The 23,972-nt window shown below is 36.4% G+C and overlaps 1 protein-coding gene across 1 annotated transcript in view; it reads left to right on the top strand.

Annotated features, from left to right (window-relative positions):
• The window catches only part of LOC127879043 (CD9 antigen-like), a 53,352-nt gene that overhangs the window by 17,234 nt on the left and 12,146 nt on the right, over positions 1 to 23,972 (top strand). Inside the window, exons 3-8 of the mRNA XM_052425635.1 lie at positions 9,376 to 9,473; positions 14,357 to 14,431; positions 15,831 to 15,929; positions 16,964 to 17,047; positions 19,468 to 19,551; positions 23,463 to 23,516. Of these exons, the coding sequence (XP_052281595.1) occupies positions 9,376 to 9,473; positions 14,357 to 14,431; positions 15,831 to 15,929; positions 16,964 to 17,047; positions 19,468 to 19,551; positions 23,463 to 23,516 (494 nt within the window). The remainder of the gene's footprint in view (positions 1 to 9,375; positions 9,474 to 14,356; positions 14,432 to 15,830; positions 15,930 to 16,963; positions 17,048 to 19,467; positions 19,552 to 23,462; positions 23,517 to 23,972) is intronic.

Consider the following 23,972-nt stretch of genomic DNA (forward strand, 5'->3'; position numbering starts at 1 on the left):
GTTTGGATCCTGATGAGACGCCACGTTGTTTGCAAAGGCCTTCAAAATTCGGTTCCAGCACTTAATGAGTTAAGGATCAAAATGTAGGCAAAAGTCACTTCTCTCAAAAACCAAAATAAAGGCAAAAATAGGTAGAAGTGGCAACACTTTTGGGATAGATGGTACATTTGCGTTGCAGATCACAGCTTAAGTTCATTATGGTTTACAATATTATTATTATGTGACATGTGCATCATAGATGTTAAGTTATAATAAAATTTGCTGACCAAGATTACTGGTAATACATTTAGTCTGTTTCATAACAACAAATCAATCCTTCTACACAGGGAAGAGCTCTCTGTTAGCCGCAGATTGGTCTTATCCCTTTTCTGCTAACATACCCTATTTGACACGTTTGTAATCCCTTAGAAAATCAAATTAAATCAAAGACCTTTCCAGGGGTGTCAAAGTTCAGGATTATTCCTGAATTCAGGATTTAGGCCCTCAAAAACTGCTTTTGATGTTGATATAAATTAGAGAATTTTTGTTCTGGTATTTAGAGATTTTTTTCACAAAATGTCATTTTAAACATAAATTATTTAATTTGACATATTGTTAACACAGTTAACATAATTAAATGAATTATTAACCCTCTTTTGGCACTGGCCCCCACATGCTAGGCTTATTTTCAGGATTTTAGATTTTGGCCAATTGACACTCCTGCTTTCTTAATAAATTCAAGTTTTAAAGGCTTCATTTCAAACTCTTAAGATATTCATGAGCAGCAGACAGCTTATAACCTGAACAGACTGCGAGTAAGTCACAGGCTGTTCTGTTTTTATGCTGGTTGGTGTTGCATATAGCCATTTTTACTTTGAATCTGAGCGGGAAATGGCTAATGATGCAGATAGACGTAATCAACAGTTGAGCGATTTGCTATAAGATAGAGGTATGTGTTGGCAATGATGATGAGATGTTTATAGTTATAGAGGGGTGGAAATATCATAAATGTAACTGCCAACAAACTGAGGTAGTTTTCAGGTTCCAGTTTCATAAACCTGTTATTACAGGTAAGAATTAATCAAGTCCAAATTCCATAAGCCACAGATCATTAGCTGGTTGAATGACTAGTTTTTAATAATACGCTGCACATATAATAATATTACAGTCTTTTTATCTTAAAATATCAAACTTTGTAGGGTGTATACATAGCTTATATCACCCTGTGAATATTCTGTCAATAATCCATGACCTACATGCACATTCACATCAATAAAATACATCATTAAACATCATTAAAGAAATCTTGGACCCAACAAGGGCATAGCTGTACCCCCCCCCCCCCCCCCTTCTGAAAAACAGGGGCATAAAAAGAGGCAGGGTATTATTATATAAGGCTGGTAAAAGGGATTTTCATGCTGATGTCTGTCTATTTGGTGGCTATTACGAAAATTGCAAAGGGTTTATTGCCTCATGAAAAGCACACAAGTAAATATAATATACATTAATTTGCTTGTACATGTATGTCAGGAGCATGTTAATTTCATTCATGTTGGTCTTTGATGGATAAATCTTACCAAGTTGAGGTTTTAAATGCCCCACAAAAGATTTAGCATTTAGCAAAGCTGCTTGACTTGTCCAATCTGTCTTACATACATTTGTACATGTACTGAATGTATTTTCCAGACTGTAACTTGATCATTTATCTTGCAGTTTCAAATAACCTGCCACTAATGATAACTGTGTTGGGGCGGGGCGTCTAACACAACATCTGTGTCACTAGTTAAAACATTACGGTTACTAAAAGGTTAATGTCTAACTATTTGCATAAAAAAAGTATTTAACCCTTTCCCCCATAAGAAGCAAAGTGAAAATGGCTTTTGCAACCAGCATAAAACCAGAACAGCCTGCGAGTAACTTGCAGTCTATTCAGGTTTTATGCTGTTTGCTGCTCATCAGTAACTAAGGGTTGGAGATGGAAATTTAAAAATTTGAATTTAGTTAGAAAGGTTTTTAATTTAATGTAACTTTCTATGGGACTATAAATGCGTCAAAATATGTATCTAAGTGGTAAAGGGTTTAATAAATAATGCACAAAAAAATAAACTCATGATGCATTATTACATTTATTGTTAGCAACGTGGCCCTAGTCTGTTAGTCATGTCAGGGAATCTGTGTCTGTGAAACATCTATAAATCATTAAATTGCTTGTTATTGTCCCCTACCGGTGAAACCGGAGGGGACTAATGGTTTGCGCTCTGTGTGTTCGTCAGTCAGTCTGTCACACTTTTTTGGATCCTGCGATAACGTTAAAAGTTCTTAATATTTTTTCATGAAACTTGAAACATGGATAGATGGCAATATGTAGATTATGCACGCCATTTCATTTTGTTCCTACGTCAAAAATTCTGGTTGCTATGGCAACAAATAAAAAATAATAATCTGACAATGGGGGAGTTTTACCGGTAGGGGACCATAATGCTTGACAATAGTCTTGTTTAGAATAGAACACATGCACTCTACCTTAGCTCAGAGGCCCAGATAAGTCAGATGTGTATTTGCCTAAAATACTCATGGAAAAATTCCAAAAATGCATGAATTATACTTTTGATGAGTGAAAAAATCATCATAAAAATTGACATGTGCACTTTGTGCAATTATCAGTTGGACCATTATAGTGCCCGAATTTGGATTATTTGACCAGCCATTTCAAAATGCATGTTTATGTAAACAAGAGTAGATGTTCGTTATTATTAGTACATGTTTTCTGCATGTTCATGTATTAATTTTTTATAAAATACAAAATCAAAGACTTTTGCAGGAGAATTTTAAATACACCCGCAAAAGTCTTTGATTTTGTATTTTACTCATCAGCTAAAAAAGTAATGAGTGGAATACTCCTTATCTTAACAAAACTGTCTGGAACTCAGCCTTAGCTATCCATGATGTTGAAGTTTACATTATCAATTAGTTCCAGCTGTTATGTATTCAATGCTTGACTTTATTTTACTGGTTAATTACCGGTATATTGGCAAAGGTTATATAAACAATTCATAGATGCAGTGTTATTCTATACAAACAATTCATGGATGCAGTGTTATGCTATACAAACAATTCATAGATGCAGTGTTATGCTATACAAACAATTCATAGATGCAGTGTTATTCTATACAAACAAATCATGGATGCAGTGTTATGCTATACAAACAGTTCATAGATGCAGTGGTATTCTATACAAACAATTCATAGATGCAGTGTTATTCTATACAAACAATACATAGATGCAGTGTTATTCTATACAAACAATTCATAAATGCAGTGTTATTCTATACAAACAATTCATAGATGCAATGTTATGCTATACAAACAATTCATACATGCAGTGTTATTCTATACAAACAATTCATAGATGCAGTGTTATTCTATACAAACAATTAATAGATGCAGTGTTATTCTATACAAACAACTCATGGATGCAGTGTTATGCTATACAAAAAATTCATAGATGCAGTGTTATGCTAAACAAACAATTCATAAATGCAGTGTTATTCTATACAAACAATTCATAGATGCAGTGTTATTCTATACAAACAATTTATAGATGCAGTGTTATTCTATACAAACAATTCATAGATGCAGTGTTATTCTATACAAACAATTCATAGATGCAGTGTTATTCTATACAAACAATTCATAGATGCAGTGTTATTCTATACAAACAATTCATAGATGCAGTGTTATTCTATACAAACAATTCATGGATGCAGTGTTATGCTATACAAACAATTCATAGATGCAGTGTTATGCTATACAAACAATTCATAGGTGCAGTGTTATTCTATACAAACAATTCATAGATACAGTGTTATTCTATACAAACAATTCATAAATGCAGTGTTATTCTATACAAACAATTCATGCATGCAGTGTTATGCTATACAAACAATTCATAGATGCAGTGTTATTCTATACAAACAATTCGTGGATGCAGTGTTATTCTATACAAACAATTCATGCATGAAATGTTTTTATAGCCTTCAGGGAGGAGACAGTTTGCTGCTGTCACTCTGGGTTTGTTGAGATAGTTTACTGTTGTCACTCTGGGTTTGTTTGTCGGACAGTAGGTTTGTCTAAATCAAGTGTTATAAGTTTAAAAAAAAGTATTTACTGTTTTCTGAAACCAAACAATATATAACAACATTTAGTAAATTAGTTTTATAATTGTAAATTGGTATGTCCTGAATTAAAGAACATTTTGGGTTACATTTTTCATCTTGTACAGTCATGTAAGTAAGCATTCCCTTAAGTCAGTGGACAGTTCACCCCCTGAATGTTTACCGTTGTAATACCTATGAAATCGGCTTTAGGATTTGTATGATAAAGTCGCGGTTCAACTCTCATAGTTAAACATACAATGTACACTGTACATTTTAAAATTCTTACATGTACTTTGTTTAGAAATCTGTCATGCATAGTTTGCGGTCAAATACAATTTAGAGGTTGTAGTGCATGTATGTGTGAGTGGGTGGGTGGGTGTTATGATTTTGGTTGTGCATTTAAGTCTTCCACTTAAAACATCAGTCATCGTCATCATGTATTGGCAAACATTCAAATAATTGTTTTGCCTCATTTACATGTGGAAAATGCCTGATATACAGTATAAAGCAAACCCTCAAGATCATCATTCATTGAGATGCTTTTTTCAGTGATGAACATTTAAGATTTGAATGCACACTCAGGAAATTTTTATGTTATCATGTACTCATATCAATTATGTTTTTGTATCTTGATAACTATCATCTTACAAGTGGTGCAGAGTTTATTTACTCCCAAGATATTTGCAGGATGTCTGGGTTGGATATCAGCAAAAAAGATAAAGCTGGTATTCATAAAGCTTTAGGAGCTTAAGAAAATTCCTTAAATAATTAAAAATTCCTTAAAAGTCTTTTTCTCTTTCATTTTGGTGTCTTTTTTCATTTAATTGGTTTATTTAAGTAAATTTTGCATAGAAGAACAGTATTTTGGCATTACAAAACTGAAATCATTAGAACTTCAATAGAGAATTTTAATTTTTCCCTTAAATCTAGCTTATGTAAAGATTTGCCTTAGGAGCTTTTTGAATACCAGCCCTGGTCATATGGGCCTTTAACTGTTGGTGTTACTGTCACTATTGAATATTTAAGTGTTATCAGAGCTACAGATAAGCTTTTTAGGGTAATAGGGTAATACCCTTCAAAATAAGAATGAATTGGGTAATGGAAAATGTGATTGGGTATCCAAAAGTATGATACCCGCTCATATTAAAAATAATTGGGTATTTGTACCAAAACAAACAATTTAATAGGGTAATGGCAATAAAACATTCATATAGCTTCTCAAAAACTTACCTACATATAGTTGTGTATTCAGTTGAAGTATAGGCTGTTCCATTTTTCTGTGACAAAACAGTCATTTGCTCATTATAACAATTTAACAAACAATAGCACATTCCTTGTGCAATGTTAAATCACATTCTTTGTGTTGTTTCAACAGTAACTGTTCTTAACTGAATAAAACTAATATTTAACATAATTTACAAGTTGTAGTCAGTAAATCATAGTTATTTTTACACTTTCTTAGCTTTCTTAGCAGTGGCTCTGGGTTTGTATTCGGCGAACAGCCTTCTTTTTCTACGCTTTTTCTGCTGCCAGTGCTTTATACAAGGAGTCATGTCCATGAGGCCTGGGTCTGGTCCCATCATGCAGATAGTGATCAAAGTGTTGAGCTTTTCTGCACTCAGAGAGGACCTGTATTTGGTTTTTAGCCTATTCTGTGTACTAAAACTCCTTTCACATTCAACACTTGTAAGTTCAATGCAGAGAGTCACAGATGCAAGTTTGGCAAAGTTTGGCAGAATGTCATTGTGGAGCAGAATAATACATTTGCACAGATGTTGAGTTGTAACTTTTGAGTATGCACCACAAATCATGCCTCTCAGTCTGGGCCATTCTTGTTTCAATTCCTCAAAATCTATCATCGGTGGTATTTGCTTTTCTTCTCGGTTTAACCCTTCAATCAGGTTTCCATGTTCAATGGTGACAGTTTTCTCAGTGCCATAGAAGGCTCCTAGGCGCTCAAGTGCTTCATCAGAGTCATTAAAGCTCAACACAGTCATTGGTTCAAAAACTTTTGTCAAGTCATCAAATACATCTGTTTCAGACTTTCTAAATCTAGTTTTCACATTTTTCAAGAGCCTATCAATGTAGCTCAATCTGACATTCTCTATTTCAGAGTTCATACTGGCAGAATATGACAACTTTTCCCCACATAGCAATGCATCACCATTTTGAACAATTATTCTTGTTTTCATTTCCTTCAAAAAGTGTCCATCGTTAGTTTTCATGTCTTTTAGTTTGGCAATGGTGCCATCAACTAATGGCCTAAGTTGACTCAACAGAAAATTTTTCTCCTGCAGTTTACAGCATAGGATTGCAAGTTAAGTGTGTACATCCAAAACGAGTGCTGTAATGAGGGCTACCTTGTACGAGTTAAAATATTTGAAGAGGCCTTTAGCCACAGCATTTTTGTCTTCCGTGCACTGACTCAGTGTAGCAAGAACTGAAGCATAGGACTCATACACAGCCTCCACAGCATTTTTTAGGACTAGCCATCGAACAGAGAATACCTCCTTTATTGTAAGCTCAGCTTTATCTAAAAGTTTTTGGGCATTTTTAAGTGTTTGTGTTCTAGAACTGGAACCACTAATGAACACGTACAGTGCACTGAATTTTGTTTTGAACTTATTCATGTAATCATCTTCTTTTATGGCATCATAACACGCTAAATTCAGCCTGTGAGCAGCACAATGTGTTTGAATGCAAAAAGGAGCGTACTTTGCTTTTAGTTGAACTCCAACACCTGTTTTTTTTCCCATCATCACTGCTGCACCATCTGTAGACAGGGATGAGCATGATGCAGGTGGAATGTCCAATTCTTCAAGACAATTAACAACACAATTCACAATTGTGTGAGCACATCCATCTTCAATAGGTAAATTGCACAGAAAATGAGTAACTGGTGTGCCATTCATCACATATCGTATGCATACTGACAATCTCTTTTCAACTGTTATGTCTGTGCTTTCATCAAGCATTAATCCATAAAAACCAGAGCTTTTAATGTTTTTCACAACATCAGACTTCAAAACATGTGCAATAGATTTTTGAATTTCAGTAATGGTATCCCAACTGAGATTCTTATATTTAATGTCAACACCATTTGATTCCTGTAACTGAAGCAGTCCATTAATTTTGTCTGATGGAATTTCTGATTTGGCTGCAAAATAGACAGTGTTGAACAATTTCGTGTCTTCAGGTGAAACTTTGATCTCAGGCTCCTCGGCCTCACCACAAACACTTGAGCAGTCTATTGCTGCCAGCTTCACTTCAGACTTCACAACATTTCTGTGCTCAATGCTATCATTATGCCTAACGACACTAGATATCTGAATGTTAGGGGATCCGTCATATGCCCAAACACGTGACAATTTCATGGAGTCTTTTTTCTCTTTGCAAAATTTACAAATAAGTTTAAACGTGCTTCCTGATTCAACAATCTGCAGCCAAGGAAATTTTTCGACCCACTCATCGAATGTTTTTCGAGTTGTTTTTGATCCGGAATGGGCTGATACTTTCGTTTTGAAAACCCCATCAACAAGTTCATTTACAATACTTTCGCAAATGTCCACTAAACAAAAAATCGAATTGATAAGGTCATTTACAATACCCTTCGCAATTTTTTCGCCATCAAATTCATTAACTACCAAAAAGGAATCAATGCGGGTTTTTTGTATTTTGTGTGGAAGTTTATGTCTTCCTCGAGACGCCATTTTTTTACGCACGTGTTTTCATCTAAATGCTTGGGGAAATACCTTACAATATAAAACAAGCGCTTGTCGATTAAGACTCGAGTCAATACGGCCAACCCAAAACGGGAATTTTCATTACGCATAGACGGCGGCTCGAATTGGGTATCGGCGATTTGTTTTGCGTACCGGTACGCTTAGATTTTGAAAAAATTGCGTATCCACTGTTTTTTTATTGCGTATTTATGCAAATACGCAGCTTATCTGTAGCTCTGAGTGTTATTCATGTATCTTTATGTAAAAAGTGACACTGACTTGGTACATTTTGTTTACCTGTACATTATTTGATACATGAAAGGTATAACAGATATTGGTCGATCCCAGGCCGGTACAAAAACATTAATTGTGTGACATAATTTTGCCCCAAAACTTTTTAACGAGCGAGGGCCTTACAAATAAAAAAAAACATATTTTATTCCATTGTCGATATACAATCGTCAATAACCATTGGGCATAGGGCTATCAAATTTGGTATGTAGAGACATCTAATAGTCCTCTACCAAATTTGTTCAAATTATGCCCCTGGGGTCAAATTTGACCATGCCCCGAGGGTCACAAAATTGAACATATGCTTATGTAAGGCTTTTTTTGTGAAAACTTAAAAAACTTCTTGTCCATAACCGTATGGCATAGGGCTACCAAATTTGGTATGTAGTGACATCTAATAGTTCTTTACCAAGTTTGTTCAAATTATGCCCCTTGGGTCAAATTTGACCCTGCCCGGGGGGTCACAAAACTGAACATACACTTATATGGGGCCTATTTTGTGAAAACTTTTAAAATCTTGTCCATAACCATTGGGCCTAGGGCTACCAAATTTGGTATGTAGTGACATCTAATAGACCTCTACCAAATTTGTTCAAATAATGCCTCTTGGGTCAACTTTGCCCTGCCCCGGGGGGTCACAAAATTGAATAAACGCTTATGAAGTGCCTATTTTGTGAAATTAAAAAAAATCTTCTTGTCAAAAACCATTCGGACGATGGCTACCAAATTTAGTATGCAGTAACATCTTATAGTCCTCTAGCAAGCTTGTTCAAATGATGCCCTTCAGGTCAAATTTGACCCTGATCTGCGGGTCACAAAATTCAACATTATATACGCTTATATCTTGCTTATTTTATGAAAACTTTAAAAATATTCTTGTCCTTAACTCTAGGACCTAGGGCTACCACATTTTGTATGTAGTCAGATATAGTAGTCCTCTACAAAGTTTGCCCAAATTTTGCCCCTGGGGTTAAATTTGACCCAGCTCAGGGGGTCACAAAAGTGTACATGTGCTTAAATAGGGCCTATATTTAAGTATTTGCACATGCCGAGAATATTTGTTTCAGCCTTTTTTCAGCAGTGGAGCGATACAGGGCCATCATGGCCCTCTTGTTTATAGACATGTAAGTTCTAAGGCTAAGATTTATATAAAGGCTTTAAGACAAAATGAAACACAAAATGAAACATTTCGTATATATAATCAATCAAGCTTTCTTCTATTTCAGGAGCGTACATCTTCATCGCGGTCGGGGTGGTCATCATGGTGGTGGGATTCCTGGGTTGCTGTGGTGCCATCAGAGAGAACCAGTGTATGCTGGGAGTGGTTAGTGCTATTGACCTTTGACCTTGATAGATATTTTTAGCATCAAAGCTATTTTAAGCATCAACTTGCATTTCATTAAAGTACAGAACAGAGTATCTATAAATTGAAATATTAAAGGCTTTTATATAGACTTGAAGTACTGTTTGGCTATTCTTAGCGTCACTTTGACAGTAATAATGATATACTTTTTGTAAAGCTACTCAAAGCAGATGGGACATCAGCTGACTTAAGTAAGTATATATGGTACATTTTTGCACATGACCTGTGACTGACATGCTAACGTCAACTTGCTGCTGTATTAGTGACCTTTCTATGACTGCAGATCAGGGCCCATTTTAACCAACCCATTCTTAGACCACCGATTAGACTTAGACAAATATGGCCAGTGTTTGAATATATACAGGCTACCACTTGTAAAAATATCCTTAACAAAATGTTCAATATGAAGAATGATTTAGATTGAGGTCGCTAATGCCAAGTGTTTTTACTCAATATAAAATCAAATCTTTAATATTCCGATTTAATGAATACTCGTTATTATGCCCCCCTTCGAAGAAGAGGGGGTATATTGCTTTGCACATCTCGGTCGGTCTATCGGTCCGTCCACAAGGTGGTTTTCGGATGATAACTCATAAACGCTTGGGCCTAGGATCATGAAACTTCATAGGTACATTGATCATGACTCGCAGATGACCCCTATCGATTTTGAGGGCACTAGGTCAAAGGTCAAGGTCACGGTGATCCAAATTAGTAAAATGGTTTCCGGATGATAACTCAAGAACGCCTAGGCCTAGGATCATGAAACTTGATAGGTAGATTGATCATGACTCGCAGATGACCCCTATTGATGTTCAGTTTACTAGGTCAAAGGTCAAGGTCACAGTGACCCGAACTAGTAAAATGGTTTCCGGATGATAACTCAAGAACACTTATGCCTAGGATCATGAAACTTGATAGGTAGATTGATCATGACTCGCAGATGACCCCTATTGATGTTCAGGTCACTAGGTCAAAGGTCAAGGTCACAGTGACCCGAAATAGTAAAATGGTTTCCGGATGATAACTCAAGAACGCTTATGCCTAGGATCATGAAACTTCGTAGGTAGATTGATAATGGCTGGCAGATGACCCCTATTGATTTTCAGGTCACTAGGTCAAAGGTCAAGGTCACGGTGACCCGAAATAGTAAAATGGTTTCCAGATGATAACTCAAGAACGCTTATGCCTAGGATCATAAAACTTCATAGGTACATTGATCATGACTCGCAGATGACCCCTATTGATTTTCAGGTACCTAGGTCAAAGGTCAAGGTCACAGTGACCCGAAATAGTAAAATGGTTTCCAGATGATAACTCAAGAACGCTTATGCCTAGGATCATGAAACTTGATAGGTAGATTGATCATGACTCGCAGTTGACCCCTATTGATTTTCATGTCACTATATCAAAGGTCAAGGTGACGGTGACCTGAAATAATAAAATGGTTTCCAGATTATAACTCAAGAACGCTAATGCCTACGGTCATGAAACTTCATAGGTACATTGATCATGACTGGCAGATGACCCCTATTGATTTTGAGGTCACTAGGTCAAAGGTCAAGGTCATGGTGACCCGAAATAGTAAAATGGTTTCTGGATGATTACTCAAGAACGCTTATGCCTAGGATCATGAAACTTCATAGGTACATTGATCATGACTCGCAGATGACCCCTATTGATTTTCAGGTCACTAGTTTTTAGAATTAGTCTAGAATTTTTGGTAAATACAGGGGGATGAGGCCCTGGCACCTATGCTTTGACCATATTGCTGTCAAGACTGCTGACTGAAGCAAGGACTTATGTAGTATGGGTGGACATAAGTTACAAGATCAATTAGTTCAATAGGGTTTCAAAACCATGTGTTGAATGACCCTGTGCTTGGAATTTTCAGAGGTCAAGTGAAGTTTTCAGGGGTCAAAATACTGAAGTCTAGATATGATGTTCTTGGATATTTGTTGATTGCTCTTCAAATGTTGCTTTGTTTAACTTTTATATATGTTGCTAAACTTAAAAACACGACTTTTTGTGTAATATAAAATATGTTTAACTCTTTTAGCGCTGGAACCGGATTTTAAAGGCCTTTGCTATTCTGATAGTATTGTTTGAACAAAATCGAAGAAAATGCTTATTTTAGAAATTCAGCAGATGACATTTTAACAGACGACAAATTTCCCAGCATGCAAAGGGTTAATGTTTAAGTTTCATAGAAACATTTGCATCAAAATGATACAAAGCAGATACATTGCAGGAGTCAAAAGTGACACAATTGCAAAATGCTTGCATCATGAAGCAGGATTCTGCTCCAATATATGTATCCCGGAAAAAACGTTTTTGAAAAACCCACTAATCTGCTGGTACAAATAAACCTGACCCATTTATAATCCTTTCAAAATCACACACCGTATCAACCGTTATTATTTAAAGGAAGCTATCATTGGTTGATATAATGGACCAGCGTTGTTTGCACTGGGGTGATTAGTGGGTTTTTCGATATTCGTGCTTTACTGGGATCAGTCTATTGAAATCCCTGAAGATGGTCAATTATGTAAACAGATATGACATCGTGACTGATATTTCAATTATATCTTTCCTCTTGTTAAAACCCAGACATTTTCTTGTACTTTATTTTACTTGGTGTAGTACATGACTTAATGTCAAGTAGGATTTGTCTATCGTAATGACATTTTAAGACCCATTTTATGTCAATATAGCAGTAAAATCGATGTTGAAAGATTGTGTGGGTGAACTTAACTTGTTCCAAACATGTTCATTGTTGACTCAATTCCTCTGGCTAATGTTTGTGAATTTTTATCCACATAATTAGCTCTGCTGTTTACGGAGAAACCCGAGGTATCGTCATAGCCAACTCGCTGTCTGTTGTCAGCCGTCCGCAGTAGGCGTCGTGCTTAAACCTTAACATTGGCTCTAAAATCAAAGTGCTTCCACCTACAACTTTGAAACTTCATATGTAGATGCACCTTGATGAGTTCTACACGCCACACCCATTTTTGGGTCACTAGGTCAAAGGTCAAGGTCACTGTGACATCTGATATAAAACTTTAACATGGGCTCTAAAGTCAAAGTGCTTCCACCTACAACTTTGAAACTTCATACGTAGATGCACCTTGCTGAGTTCTACATGCCACACCCATTTTTGGGTCACTAGGTCAAAGGTCAAGTTCACTGACCTCTAATATAAAACTTTAACATAGGCTCTAAAATCAAAGTGCTTCCACCTACAACTTGAAACTTCATATGTAGATGCACCTTAATGAGTTCTACACGCCACACCCATTTTTAGCGAGGCTGTTTTCCGAGAAAACCAGAGCTATTGTCATAGCCAGCTTGTCGTCCGCCGTAGGCGTCGTGCTAAAACCTTAACATTGGCCATAACTTTTTAAATATTGAAGATAGCACCTTGATATTTGGCATGCATGTGTATCTCATGGAGCTGCACATTTTGAGTGGTAAAATTTCAAGGTGAACATCATCCTTCAAGGTCTAGGGTCGAAAAAACAAAGTCAAGGGAAGTAATAAGCTTTAAATGGACATAGTTATCTGACCTGTCCACGTATATATTTTTGTTAAATAAATCAAAGCGGCGCAGTAGGTGTCATTGTGTTTCTGACAACCACATTGTGGAAAAAGGTCAAGGTCATCCTTTACGGTCTATGGTAAAAAATACAGATTTAGGGGAAGTAATATGCTTTAAAAAGGGAGAAAATTATTCAATATTGAACATAGCCACTTTATATATTTGGCATGCATGTGTATCTCATGGAGCTGCACATTTTGAGTGGTGAATCTACAGTCATGGTAGTGGCTTTTAATTATTTGCTACTAAAAATAGACATTTGTTACAGACAATTATTTTCAAGGGAAGTAATTTATATAATTATAAATCTTATATTATATATTTTCTTACCAAGTATTGAAGTTCTTTTCACAGTTACTGTACAGATTTATTATTTTATTATTTATAACCCAAACAATTGATTTGTCAAAAAAAAAAAATGATATACCGGTAATTATAATTTCTTTGATGTTCATTACATACCTGTGGACTAATGTCCATAGATACATGATCAACTCTGCGCTATGATCTCTTTTAAACCACATGCCTTGGTTGTCAGTGATGTCTGACATGGTCACAATTGACTGTGAGACCCTCCCCCCCCCCCCCCCCCCCCCGGTTGGATTGGATAAAATTCAAGGGATGTAATAACCTTTAAAGGGAGATGATTTCTATACCTGCCAAATGATAAATAGAAATGTTATTTCAATGGGGCACAGTAGGGGGCATTGTGTTTCTAACAAACACATCTCTTGTTGGGTCACTAGGTCAAAGGTCAAGGTCACTGTGAGCTCTAAAAAAAAAAAAATTCTGACAAACTTTCACAGCCGAGCGTGGCACCAGTTATGCGGTGCTCTTGTTGGGTCACTAGGTCAAAGGTCAAGGTCACTGTGACCTCTAAAAAAAATAATTCTGACAAGCTTTCGCAGCTGAGCGTGGCACCTGTTGCTCTTGTTTTAAATTAGTTGTGTGTGTACTATTTCTAGTATACAGTCATGTATAGAGTATATATAATACAGGGATGTGAATTGTTCTTGTTTCAGCTTATTCCCTCCCTTTCATGGTCAGGTTTTTTACAAAAAGTAATAAGCTTTGCTTGACCTGTATACCTATGAGGAGTTTAACTAAACCTTGTAAGGGGGTATGGCATTGTTCTCCCTCGAAGTGGTGCTTAATAATATATCATAATATAAAAATATATGGGTTTTACCTCTGGAAATATCATTACTCTTGTATACACTACTTAATGTATTCTCTGCATATATTTCAGTTTTTCGCATTGCTGTTCATCATATTTGTGGTACTTCTTGGAGCTGGAATATGGGCAGTTGTAGCAAAAGAACAGGTTTGTTACTTAGAAATTGCCTTTTACAGGTCAAGTATTTGTTCAATTTAGTATTTCATTTAAATTCAACAAATACTGCATTTAAGCAAAGTAATTGAGTTATATTGGACTCTAACTAAGCACTTCAATTTGCCAAGTCATTATCTTTGATGTTTAATAAGAAACATCAGATAGGGGTCCTGGACAATGATTGTTAGAAAAATTCCCCTGTGTTCAAAACAGGCCATTGGTTACATGCTTTTATAGAGTTTTAAGTAGTTAATTACTTTAAATTATCTATGGAACTACAATGGTCAGGTGTAATATACTTGATGTGTAAAGAGGACCTTCAAAAAGTTTGTTCTTATCATGCCCCTGGCGTCAAAACTGGCCTCGCCCTAGGGGCCTCTTAACTTGTATAATAAATAACGCAGGGATCAGGGTTAAAATATTTTGTGCGTTACATCCTAAAGTGGTCGTTGGTCCTTTTAATTATTCCAAACATGCCCTGGGGTCAAAGTTGAACCCATTGTGAGCTATAAAGGTCATGATATAAAAAAACCTTGTTACCACTCTAAAGGCCACAGTTATGACTCAAACATAGAGGTCATCAGGTCAAATCTTAGGAAAACCTTGTTACCACTCTTGAGACCATATTTATGACTTAGTTGCGGTGAAATCTGCCCAGATTGTAGACAATTTGGCAGATTACAAATCTGGGTCACATGTGTCCTAACAAGATAACCAGGTAACATTTAAGGAAAACTTGGAACAGCTATAGGCACCATATATGTTCATCAGTCTTGATGACGCTTGGACAGAATGACAATATGAAGCCCCTGTTTTAATCTTGATCAGTTAGGGTCAAAAAAGGTAAAGTCTTCAACAATGTGTGTGTACCAGTGCCACCATGGCCCTCTTGTTGTCATAGTAGAGGAATAAATAAAAAATCCCCGGGTTTATATGCTAGTCAGTTTTAAGAGAAAGCTGCATAATTTTACAGAACTTATCAGAGGGAAAAATGCTGTTTAAAAGCCTGTGTTATATGTAGAAATAAGCACTGTAAAGTTCCCCTTAATATTGTAACTGTGCACATTAGGTGAAAGATGTAATAATTAAATGTAACACTTTGTTCATACATGTAAAAGGTGAAAAAGATAAGATAATACTGTAACTTTTTGTTCATAATGGGTGAAAGATATAATAAATTATTATATCTTTCACCCATTATGAACAAAATTATTAATAATGTAACACTGTGTTCATAACAGGTGAAAAAGATAATACTGTAACTTTTTGTTCATAATGGGTAAAAGATATAAAAATGTAACACTGTTCTTTATAAGTGAAAGATGAAATACTGAAACACTTTTTCATAACAGGTGAAATACGTAATACTGTAACACTTTGTTAATAACAGGTGAAAGATGTAGTGAACAAGGCACTAGAGGATGGTGTGAAGCACTATTTCTCAGAGAAATCAGCCCAGCGTGAATTTATGGACATGGTTCAGAATGACGTATGTATTGTTTCTTATGAAGGTCTGAATCAGAGCCTACCATTAACCCTTCCAATGCGGGAACCAAATTTTTAAGGCCGTTGCAAACAGTTTGGATCCAGATGAGACGCCACAAAACGTGGCGTCTCATCAGGATCCAAACTGTTTGCTATTCCTATAATATTCTTTGAAAAAAATCGAAGAAAATGCTAATTTTAGAAATTCAGCAGACAACATTTTAGCAGACGACAAATTTCCCAGCATGCAAAGGGTTAAAACAGCAATCTGGGAACACTAGGCTTAATGCATGTGTGTAAGTTGCCATCACAGATAAGCCTGTTCTGTCTGCACAGGCTAATCAGGGATGACACTTTCTGCTTTTATTTGATCGCCTGAGCGCAATTTGCACTTGTTGAGGAATTGTAATGGCCATTTGTCTGTTGTACGTTGTGTTTAACTTTGTTAAAAGTCTAGGGGACACATTTATTGTGCCACATTTATTGCCCGATCTTAATGAAAATTAGATAGAATGACTAATGATATCTTGGACTAGTTAAAAAATGGCTCTGGTGGGTTGAAAAACATTGCCGCCAGGGGCAGGGCATTTTTTTTATATGGCCATACATGTAGTTAAACGTATTCATGTATCTTGGACTAGTTAAAAAATGGCTCTGGTGGGTTGAAAAACATTGCCGCCAGGGGCAGGGCATTTTTCTTATATGGCCATACATGTAGTTAAACGTATTCATGTAGTTAAACAATGTTTATACCCTTGAGCCCACAGTAATTGTCCCATCTTCATCAAACTTGGTAAGAACATTTATCCAATGATAGCTTTTACTTGCCCTTTCTTGAATCAACAGCGTGTTAAAAAGCCCATTTTGAATAAAATTTGCCACGCCTCTTGGCCTTCCTGGATAAATTACAAAAAATTCAGGGCATTGAAATTTAAGACTGGCCTGTAAAGTTTTCATTTTCATAGGAAAGTCTGGCCTATACATTGTACCCTATCTGTAACAGCTAAATGTGTGACATGTAGATAATCTGTATTTCAGTTCGAATGCTGCGGTGCAACAATGGGTGCTTTTGACTATGGCACCAGGGTGACAGAGGTCGAGGCCTGTAGCAAGTTCATTAAGGTTTGTATTTGCACGCAATTCTTTCCTTATGTCATTTTGGAGGTCATATATCACCTTGAGAATGAACAAGATTTTTGTCTCTCATAGTTACTGTATATGATTAAACCATATTAGATCTATTTATGCCCCCGATGCTGGGCATATAGTGATCGCACTCTCCGTATGTCTGTCCGTCCATCCGTCTGTCGGTCCATCACACTTTGCGTTTAGGTTTCGAAAAATGCTCATAACTTCTATGTCGCTTCAGATGTAACATTCATATTTGGTATGCATGTGTATATGGACAAGGCCTTTCCATATGCACACAAAATTTGACCTTGAACTTAGAGTCCGCGTTTAGGTTTCGAAAAATGCGTTTAGGTTTTGAAAAATGCTCATAATTTCTATCAAAGCGTTTATCGGGGGCGTATGTCTTCCTATGGAGACAGCTCATGTTGATTTATATAGTCGTATTTTCCGTAAAACTGATAGCTGACTGGAAGCCTTGCAAGAAAAGTGGTTTTCATGTGACCTTCAAGTGAAAGCTATTGTCATTATAATTATCACAAATATTCTGATATCTAAGTGGGTCACTGTAAATAAACAAAATGCCATATGAAAACAGTGTGATACAACCTCTTGATTTTCAGGTCTCAACCTTATGTTTTTTTACACGAATTCTTCAACATGTAAATATTTTAGAAATACATTCATTCAGACATAAAGTGACAGTGCAGAACAAGAATAATTTGAACATGCAGGGGATTCAACATTTATTTGAGAAATTCCCTATTTTTTACCTGTGACTAGTCTGAGATGGTTCAGAATGGAGCCTTTTTCATGGAAAAGCAGCCTTAAGGCATGTGCGTAAAGTATTGTACCAGATTAGCCTGTGTGGAATGCACAGGCTAATCTGGGATGATACTTTCCACCTAGACTGGTTTTTTGTTCAGGACAGACTCTCTTTAAAAAAAACAAAAAAACATAAAAGCAGCAAGTGTCTATGGTTTAGGCGGTGCCCTAATCTGTGACGACTCTTTACGCACATGGCTTAAGCCCACTATTGCCAGAAAAAGGCAAAATTTATATAGGCATCTAATACTTCTCTTTCTAATTGCAAATGCTCTCCAATATTGGTGTTGCTGTGTAGAACTGTGTTCTAAGATAATTAGAGCCGTTTGCATAATTGCTATAAAAATATAATTAGTGTTATCATGGCCAAGGTTTAGACTTAATTGTATACAATTAGGCTGCTTTTGTATCAAGCTAAAAGTTCTCTGTGGTCAATGGATATGATGGATTATGAGAGAGTTTTTACAAAGGCTGCGTTTTCTTCATGACAAACATTGAAACATCCAAACAAATATGAAATCTAGCCTGTGTAAAAATGTTCTTTTCATCAATGTAAAATGAAGCTGTTTGATTTGGTCAAATCTAGCCTGTGTATTTCAATTCCAGCGGTGTAACACAAAGCTGTTTGACTTCATCAAATCTAGCCTGTGTATTTCCATTCCAGGGGTGTTACCCAAATCTGTTTGACTTGTTAAAATCTAGCCTGTGTATTTCCATTCTAGCTGTGTAACACGAAGCTGTTTGATTTCATCAAATTTAGCCTGTGTATTTCCATTCCAGCCGTGTAACACAAAGCTGTTTGATTTAATCAAATCTAGCCTGTGTATTTCCATTCCAGCGGTGTAACACAAAACTGTTTGACTTCATCAAATCTGGCCTGTGTATTACTATTCCAGCCGTGTAACACAAAACTGTTTGACTTCATCAAATCTAGCCTGTGTATTACTATTCCAGCTGTGTAACACGAAGCTGTTTGATTTCATCAAATCTAGCCTGTGTATTTCCATTCCAGCTGTGTAACACAAAACTGTTTGACTTCATCAAATCTAGCCTATATATTACTATTCCAGCCGTGTAACACGAAGCTGTTTGACTTGATTAAATCTTGCCTCTGTATTTCCATTCCAGCCGTGTAACACGAAGCTGTTTGACTTGTTCAAATCTAGCCTCTGTATTTCCATTCCAGGCGTGTAACACAAAACTGTTTGACTTCATCAAATCTAGCCTGTGTATTACCATTCCAGCCGTGTAACACGAAGCTGTTTGACTTGATCAAATCTAGCCTGTGTATTTCTATTCAAGCCGTGTAACACATAGCTGTTTGGCTGATCAAATCTAGCCTGTGTATTCATTCCAGCCGTGTAACACGAAGCTGTTTGACTTGATGAAATCTAGCCGGTGTATTTCTATTCCAGCCGTGTAACACGAAGCTGTTTGACTTGATCAAATCTAGCCTGTGTATTTCTATTCCAGCCGTGTAACACAAAGCTGTTTGACTTGATCAAATCTAGCCTGTGTATTTCCATTGCAGCCGTGTAACACAAAGCTGTTTGACTTGATCAAATCTAGCCTGTGTATTTCTATTCCAGCCGTGTAACACAAAGCTGTTTGACTTTGTGAAGGATAATCTGGTGATCATCGCTGGAGTCTCTATTGGGATTGCTGTCATCTTGGTGAGTGAGCCAATTATATATTACGACCTCAGACTCCCAGCTCAATTTTTCTGGATTTCAAATTTTAAACAATTGACATCCCTGGGTTCTAAATATTATGTCTTTAAGTTTTATTTTTGTGTTAAAATGATTATTTTTATAATTACTTTTTATTTGACTAGCACATGCCTGTATGCATATGTTTGACATAATTGTAACCAATGTTAGTGATTATGAAAATCCTAAATGCAGTGCTCCAGCTAGGCCTAAATTAAAGGGCGCCGAGTTAATCCTCATTGTAGACATTATATTTGAATGGTTTAATAATAATGGGAATAATACAATTATTTATAACATATAAATTAACATGCAATAGGAAGCATTCCAGAAATACCCGCGCACTCGAACGTGCCCTTTTCACTAAATACTGCGCGTCCAAAGTGCCCTTTTGACAAAATACTGCGCTTCGAATGTGCCCTTTTGACAAAAAAGCCCCCCTGCCCTTTTCAAATCCTAGCTGGAGCACTGTAAATGTAAACAATAACAATCAACTAGTATATATACCAGTAATCATTGATATTCTCCATATTGTCTGCCAAAGAAAATTACATGTTCAGCCTTGTTCTGTAATGCGACGCGCCATGTGATATCTATAAAAAGCAACAGTGGTAGTATTGGGAAACTGGTCTATTATTTAGTATAATGTAACCTGTAACATACTCAGGGCTGCCATCCAGAAGTAGCATAATTTGGTTATATCCATGTACTTGTGACAAGTATGACTGATGTTGACTCATTAGTAAAGAGTTTATTGGGTCAAAATGACACAAGGAAGAAATTTCAACTGGTGAAAAAAAACGAATACATTTTAATTTGCTCGTGTCCAAATGCAGGAATCTGCATCTATGGAAATCCCTACATATGAATCTAAAGACTAATAATGTATTAATGAACAGAGGCATGGCCATAAAACAGATTATTCAAGTTATTATTATTGTTAATGCAATTTCAATGAAGATATCAAGGTATTGAAATGTATATGTATATAACTGAATTATCAAGTTTTTACTAGCACTTTTTAATACACATGTTTGTGTAGTTACATTTTGGTGGTGAAAGTGTGCTGATACCATTAGAAGGACTACGGTAGTTTACAGTTTGGTAAAATTATGGTTTTCATAATATTGTCATACATAAAAAAAGTGTATACTTTATGTTCAAACAGCAGAAATAACTAATGACTAGGAGAAATTTTTGAAATATTGGTTTTTTAATGGATAATTATCACATTTGCAATCGGTAAAATAACAATATGTTTGTAACGATTTTCTTCCATAATTGGAAAAATATGTTGGGCACAAATCCCCAGTAAAGTGTAACAGTGTTTACGATTCACATAATCGCCTGCGTAGTGCATTGATAGCACAGTCTGCTTCCATGGGTCTCAGAATCAAATTTCAGAGGGAGCAATTTTTTATTTTTTTTTCTTATGATTGTTACTTATGACTATACATTTGTTAGTAATCTTTTTTAGCTCATCTATTTTTTGAAAAAAAATTATGAGCTATTGTCATCACCTTGGCGTCGGCGTCGGCGTCGGCGTTGGCGTTGGCGTTGGCGTCGGCGTCCGGTTAAGTTATGCGTTTAGGTCCACTTTTCTCAGAAAGTATCAATGCTATTGCATTCAAACTTGGTACACTTACTTACTATCATGAGGGGACTGGGCAGGCAAAGTTAGATAACTCTGGCGTGCATTTTGACAGAATTATGTGCCCTTTTTATACTTAAAAAATTGAAAATTTTGGTTAAGTTTTGCGTTCAGTTCCACTTTTCTCAGTAAGTATCAATGCTATTGCATTCAAACTTGGTACACTTACTTACTATCATGAGGGGACTGGGCAGGCAAAGTTAGATCACTCTGGCATGCATTTTGACAGAATTATGTGCCCTTTTTATACTTAAAAAATTGACAATTTTGGTTAAGTTTTGTGTTTAGGTCCATTTTATTCCTTAAGCATCAAAGCTATTGCTTTCATACTTGCAACACTTACTAACTATCATAAGGGGACTGTGAAGGCAAAGTAATGTAACTCTGACTGGCATTTTGACAGAATTATGTGCCCTTTTTATACTTAGAAAATTGAAAATTTGATTAAGTTTTGTGTTTAGGTCCACTTTATTCCTACAGTATCAAAGCTATTGCTTTCATACTTGCAAGATTTATGAACTATCATAAGGGGACGGTGCAGGCAAAGTTATGTAACTCTGACTGGCATTTGGACGGAATTATGGGCCCTTTATACTTAGAAAATTGAAAATTTGGTTAAGATTTATGTTTTGGTCCACTTTACCCCTAAAGTATCATAGATATTGCTTTCATACTTGGAACACTCACAAACTATCATAAGGGTACAGTAAAAGGACAAGTTGCATAACTCTGGTTGTCATTGTTACGGAATTATGGCCCTTTTTTGACTTAGTAACTTTTAATATATGGTTAAATTTTGTGTTTCGATCCACTCGAAGTATCAAGGCTATTGCTTTCAAACTTCAAATACTTACATGCTATCATGAGGTTACTGTACCTGGCAACTTGAATTTTACTTTGACCTTTGAATGACCTTGACTCTCAAGGTCAAATTATTAAATTTTGCTAAAATTGCCATAACTTCTTTATTTATGATTAGATTTGATTGATACTTTGATGAAACTACTCTTACCTGACATACCACAATAGACTTCACCCAAACCATCCCCCGTGCCCTCCCCCCCCCTCCCCCCTCCCCCCCCCCTAATTTTTTTTTTTTTTTTTTTTTTTTAAGATCATCTCACAAATGACCACCACACCCTCACACTATACCCCCACCCCACCCCCCCCCCCCATTTTTTTTTTTTTTTTTTTTTTTTTTCGCTTTTTTGGAAGATAATGTAATAAATGTCCACAACCCCACACTATACACCCCTCTTCACTCCACTCCTCCCTCCTTTGTGATTGAAAATGAGAGTCCCTTCACCTTTAAAAAGAAAATAGATGAGCGGTCTGCACCCGCAAGGCGGTGCTCTTGTTTTTTATTTGTCACAAATACAAAAGTCTGTGACAACTGTGAACAACTCCACTGAGGAACTCTTTAACAGTTTGTGTATCTCTATCTTTTATCAGACTCAAAATACCTGCCTGACACATTTTCTGATTACTTCAACATCTTGTAAGACATTTGTAATGTATTCTGATTACATTAGAAATTCTGGAATGTCTTTTTGGACATAGTGTCTTACATTGGTAAGACATTGTATAGTGCTCTGGGGAAAAAAGGGCTTTCTGCATGTGCGTTAAGTGTCGTCCCAGATTAACCCATGCATTCAACACAGGCTAATCAAGGAAGACACTTTTGGCCCGGACTGAATCCTCGTTAAAGACTCCCTTTCAAGGACAAATTTCATAAAAGGGGAAAGTGTCGTCCCTAATAAGGCTGTTTGAACTGCACAGGCTTATCTGAGACGACACTTTACGCACATGCATTAAGCCCCATTATCCCAGAGTGAGTGTCCGTTCCTGATTGGTTGGCACATGCATTAAGCCCCATTATCCCAGAGTGAGGGTCCGTTCCTGATTGGTTGGCACATGCATTAAGCCCCATTATCCCAGAGTGAGGGTCCGTTCCTGATTGGTTGACACATGCATTAAGCCCCATTATCCCAGAGTGAGGGTCCGTTCCTGATTGGTTGGCACATGCATTAAGCCCCATTATCCCAGAGTGAGGGTCCGTTCCTGATTGGTTGGCACATGCATTAAGCCCCATTATCCCAGAGTGAGGGTCCGTTCCTGATTGGTTGGCACATGCATTAAGCCCCATTATCCCATAGTGAGGGTCAGTTCCTGATTGGTTGGGTTGGTGAGGGTCCGTTCCTGATTGGTTGGCTCTGTGTTTCAGATTCTGGGCATGATCTTCTCTATGGTCCTGTGCTGTGCCTTGAGAGACCAGGAGGTAAACATTCAATGTCATTAACCCTTTGCATGCTGGGATATTTGTCGTCTGCTAAAATGTCACCTGTTGAATTTCTATAATTAGCATTTTCCTCGATTTTTTGTCAAAGAAGACTATAAGAGAGAGACTATATAAGAAAAGTTAACAGCTCTTGAAAAAGGTTGAAATTTTGAAATAATTAAACTATTAATTATTTTTAACACCAGCATCAAGACATTTTGGCATTATTTTCTAAATTATTCTCTTCTTTTTTTTCCCATTTATTTATTTATTTGCCAATATGAATTGTACAGTTAAATACAAACATCGCTGGAATAGTAATAAATTGAATTAAAGTACAATCAGTCGTGTTACAATAATGTAAGCCAATTCTATAAAAATACAACACAAAAATACTGATAATTATGAAGGTAAATTAGTATTACAAAGAGATTCGACCAATTCCCACGAACGTTT

Source organism: Dreissena polymorpha, chromosome 4 (assembly GCF_020536995.1).
Source record: "Dreissena polymorpha isolate Duluth1 chromosome 4, UMN_Dpol_1.0, whole genome shotgun sequence".
NCBI classification, from domain to species: domain Eukaryota; kingdom Metazoa; phylum Mollusca; class Bivalvia; order Myida; family Dreissenidae; genus Dreissena; species Dreissena polymorpha.